The 4326-nt window shown below is 53.1% G+C and overlaps 1 protein-coding gene across 1 annotated transcript; it reads right to left on the bottom strand.

The window, feature by feature from the left end:
- Positions 1–1142: 1142 nt before the first annotated feature.
- LOC125124735 (protocadherin alpha-9-like) lies at positions 1143–3667 on the bottom strand (the record flags this gene model as incomplete). The annotated part of the gene is made up of 1 exon (XM_047774751.1): positions 1143–3667. A coding segment is annotated over exon 1 (2472 nt), but the record flags the coding sequence as incomplete, so codon positions are not given.
- Positions 3668–4326: the final 659 nt, after the last annotated feature.

Here is a 4326-nt window from a genome sequence, read left to right as displayed (position 1 = left end):
TGTCAGACAATGTAGAGAAATATATGTGAACATGTGGGAACAAGTTATATTTGAAACACTTATGTCAAAATTATATTTCTAAAGTAAGGCAACTATTTTCTATATATAGTGTAAGCTACTTTTTAAAAATTTATTGGCTGATTTTAGGGCTGTACTGTGAACTATGGAAGCTCCCAGGCTAGAGGTAGAATTGGAGCTACAGCTGCAGGCCCCTGCCCAAGCCACAGCCACAAGCAACGCAGGATCCAAACCATGTCTGTGACATACACCACAGCTCAGGGCAACACTGGATCCCCGAACCACAGAGCAAGGCCAGGGATCCAACCACATTTTCACTAACAGAGTCATTTCTGCTGTGCCACAGCGGGAACTCCTGGAAGTTACTTACTGAAGTTACTGAAACTGATTAGTACTGACCACCAGGTCTCCAGACAGTTTACGGAAAGGTAGAAAACTACAAAATTAACAAGGCAATGATTACTGCATACATCTGCCATGGGTTGCTTAAAAACTATATTATTAGACTAAAATACCACACGAATTCTGTCTCATCTATTAACAGATGCTTATCTGACTGGTAGTCTGTCCAGTTGGTCCCTTTACCATCTTTTGTACAAAGGGATCAAAAGAGCGATTGGCTCCATGACAGCCCCTGGTTTAGCACTCTGGGGTCAGGAGAGACATTGTGGAGTCTTTCAGGGTCTGTGTCGAAGTTAAATAAATTACAGTGCTGGTTTCTAAAAAAAAAAAAAAAAAATGCCATGCATAGTTTAGAGATAAACAAATGATAGAGCGGTGTCGCAGTTTACTGAATGTGTAATCACTACATTTCTTTTCACCTAATAGCTTTCAGGTACAGTGGCAGCAGTGGGTTAAGAATTCAAGATGATTCCCATAGCAGGTTTTAAATAAAATGGACTCAGCACTCAGGAACTGTCTGCTCAATGTAAGGCTTATAATGATTCACAGTTGGAAGTCGAAACAAAAAAGGTGCTTGCTAAGTATTCACTTTATGGAAATAAACTTAAGCATTCTGGCAGAACTAGAACAAATGGATTAAAAAACTATTTTAATGTACCTTACAGGATGATTAAAATATTTTTCAAGAATAAAGAAATACATGAAAAAAAAGTAAAGAAAATGTTAGAGCAACTCACCTTCCCAGAGGAATCCACAGCTTGTGGATCACTGGTTACATCTCCAGATCCAGGACACGGAGGCAGGCTGGGGCTGAAGGCCATGAGGTCGGCCTTGGGCGGCCCCTCCCCAGAGCACACCTGCTGCCGCTGCCGCCGCCGCCGCCGCGGAGACGAAGACCAGCTGCCCACCGCGCTCGAGCACACCAGCCGCGCCTGCCCGGGCACGCACGCGCCCTCGCCGCGCGGCGCCGAGCACCGCAGCGCCGTGGACACCAGCAGCGTCAGCACCAGCAGGCTCGACACCGCGCAGATCGCCACCACCAGGTACACGTGCACGTCCACCAGCGCCGCCTCCGCCGCCGCGGGGCCCACCACCCGCCGCGAGGACGCCTTGGGCGCCGGGCCGCCGTCCTCCAGCCACAGCAGCACCGTGGCCGTGGCCGTCAGCGCCGGCTCGCCGTGGTCCTTCACCAGCACCAGCAGGCGCTGGCGCGCCGCGTCCGCCTCGTCCAGGGCGCGCGTCGTGCTGATCTCGCCCGTGTACAGCCCCACGCGGAACGCGCTCCGCGCGCCCCCCGACGCCGCCCCCGACGCCGCCTCCTGCAGCTCGTACGACAGCCACGCGTTGTAGCCCGAGTCCGCGTCCACCGCGCGCACCTTCGCCACCACCTGGCCCGCGCCCACCCACCGCGCCACCCGCTGGCTCACCACGCCCGCCCCGCCGCCCGCGCCCCCGGGCCACCCGGGCGGCGCCCAAGGCGACGGCGGCGGCGGCGGCAGCAGCGCCGGCGCGTTGTCGTTCTCGTCCAGCACGAACACCTGCAGCGTCACGTTGCTGCCCAGAGGCGGCGCGCCCGCGTCGCGCGCGCTCACCCCGACCTGCAGCAGCTCCAGCTCCTCGCGGTCCAGCGGCTGCAGCGCGAACACCTTGCCGCTCTCCGCGTGCACCGACACGTAGCTCGACAGCGCGCGCTCGCCCACCCGCCGCTCCACCAGCGAGTAGGCCACCCGCGCGTTCTCCTGCGCGTCCGCGTCGCGCGCCGACACCGTGAAGATGTGGCAGCCGGGCGCGTTGTTCTCCTTCACGAACACCGTGTACTCGGGCTGCGCGAACACCGGCGCGTTGTCGTTCACGTCGCCCACCTCCACCGACACGCTGGCCGTGGCCCACAGCGAAGGCGAGCCGCCGTCCCGCGCGGTCACCACCAGCTCGTAGCTCGCCACGCTCTCGCGGTCCAAGGTGCCGTCCAGCACCAGCGAATAGTAATTCTTGAAGGTGGACACCAGCTTGAAGGGGACTTGGGGTGCCAGGGAACAGGTCACCTGCCCATTGGCACCAGAATCTCGGTCAATCACACTGATAAGAGCAATGATTGTCCCCAGCTGTGCGTCTTCTTTCACAGGGAGCCAGAGCGTCTTGATAGTCACCTCTGGAGCATTGTCATTAGCGTCCACAACTTCCACAAGAACTGTACAGTGACCAGCTAGGGGTGGAAGGCCTTTATCCGTCGCCTCTACTCGAATTTTGTAGGCTTTCCTCTCTTCAAAATCGATGGGTCCTGTTACCGTAATTTCCCCGCTTAGGGGGTCTATGGAGAACTTGGATTTCAAGCCTGGAGATAGGTCGCTAGAGAATGAATAAATAATATCCCCATTCGAGCCTTCGTCCAAATCTGAGGCGTTGAGCTTCATCACCAACGTCCCATTAGGCACGTTCTCCGGTAATTTCACCGCGTACAGAGTTCTGTCGAAAGCTGGGGCGTTGTCGTTGGCGTCCAACACTTTGACGAGTACCTGGACGGTGCCAGTCAGCTCGGGTTTGCCTCCGTCGGTAGCCGTGAGCACTAAATGAAGTTCCGGAGACTCTTCCCTGTCTAAAGGTTTCCGCAGCACAAGCCCCAGCGGTGTCACCTCTTGGTCGCCGGCCGGCACATCCAGAGAGAAATAGTCATTGGAGCTCAGCCTGTAAGTCAGCAGCGCGTTCTGGCCGATATCTGCATCCGAGGCGCCCTCTAGTGGAAACCGAGAGTCAAGCGGCCTGGATTCCGCGATGAACAGATTCTTTTGTGTTCCGGGGAACACAGGCGGGTTGTCGTTAATGTCCCTCACCTCCACCTCCACGTGGAACACCTGCAGCGGCCGCTCCACGATCACCTCCAGGTGGATGCTGCACTCCAGGCTCCGCCCGCACAGCTCCTCCCGGTCGATCCGAGAATTCACAAACAAAATGCCATTCTGCAGGTTTACCTCCAGAAGGTCCCCTCGCCCTTTGGAATCCAACTGGAACAAACGAGGCACCAGCTCCGCCAGCTCCAACCTTAGATCCTGGGCGATGCGGCCCACGAAGGTGCCGTGTTTGGCTTCCTCGGGGACTGAGTAGTGGACCTGGCCGCTCCCCGCCTCCCAGGCTGCGAAAATGATAAACAGTAGCAGTAGATTCCGGTCCCCTTTGTCGCTTCGACTTGGATACAGCATTTCAAATATTCAAGCTTTTTTATAGTTAGCAAAAATTTTTCAAAACCGAAGGAAATCCTCTGATCCCTTCAGTCTCATCCTGCTGTGTTCGTCATTGCTCTGCACTAAGAGACTATTTAAGACTGCAGCGTCTTTCAAAAGCCTGAAAGATGGCCGTGCTGGTCTTGAATCAGCGAGAATTTCTCGGCCGAGAGTGACATCACGTGGCCCAAAAAGTAAGTACATACTCCATGAATACACATTGCACCATTATCCTGCAAAGTTTTGTTTCATTCTCTGAATTTTTCCTTAACCATTGATGAAAAGGAGAACCACATTTTTCTTGTGGGAGGCATGCTAGTGAAATCAGTGCTGCTAAATATTTCGTAGAAACCAAAATTATGGCTGGCACCTGGGAAAACTCCCCACACAATTTAAAAATAATCCCAGAAATGAAGGGACAATAAAATTGATCAAATAAACACCCAGGATTTTAAATCGGGAAATCATTTTGTTCTGTAGTTCAGTACCTCCCACATTCATAGGCTTAGGATTCTGTGTGCAAGAATTCTATGACTCGCCATCTTTGGGGTATCTAGGAAACCAGGAATCTACTGATGAAAAAGCAACTTGCTTCTGTCCGCAAAAAAAAAAAAAAAAAAAAAAAAAGAACCTAGAAAATTGAGTAACAAACTGGGTATTTTTTTAAGTAATGTTATGAATTAATATATAT

Source organism: Phacochoerus africanus, chromosome 4 (genome assembly GCF_016906955.1).
Source record: "Phacochoerus africanus isolate WHEZ1 chromosome 4, ROS_Pafr_v1, whole genome shotgun sequence".
Taxonomy (NCBI): domain Eukaryota; kingdom Metazoa; phylum Chordata; class Mammalia; order Artiodactyla; family Suidae; genus Phacochoerus; species Phacochoerus africanus.
This window is presented reverse-complemented; position numbering and strand designations above follow the sequence as displayed.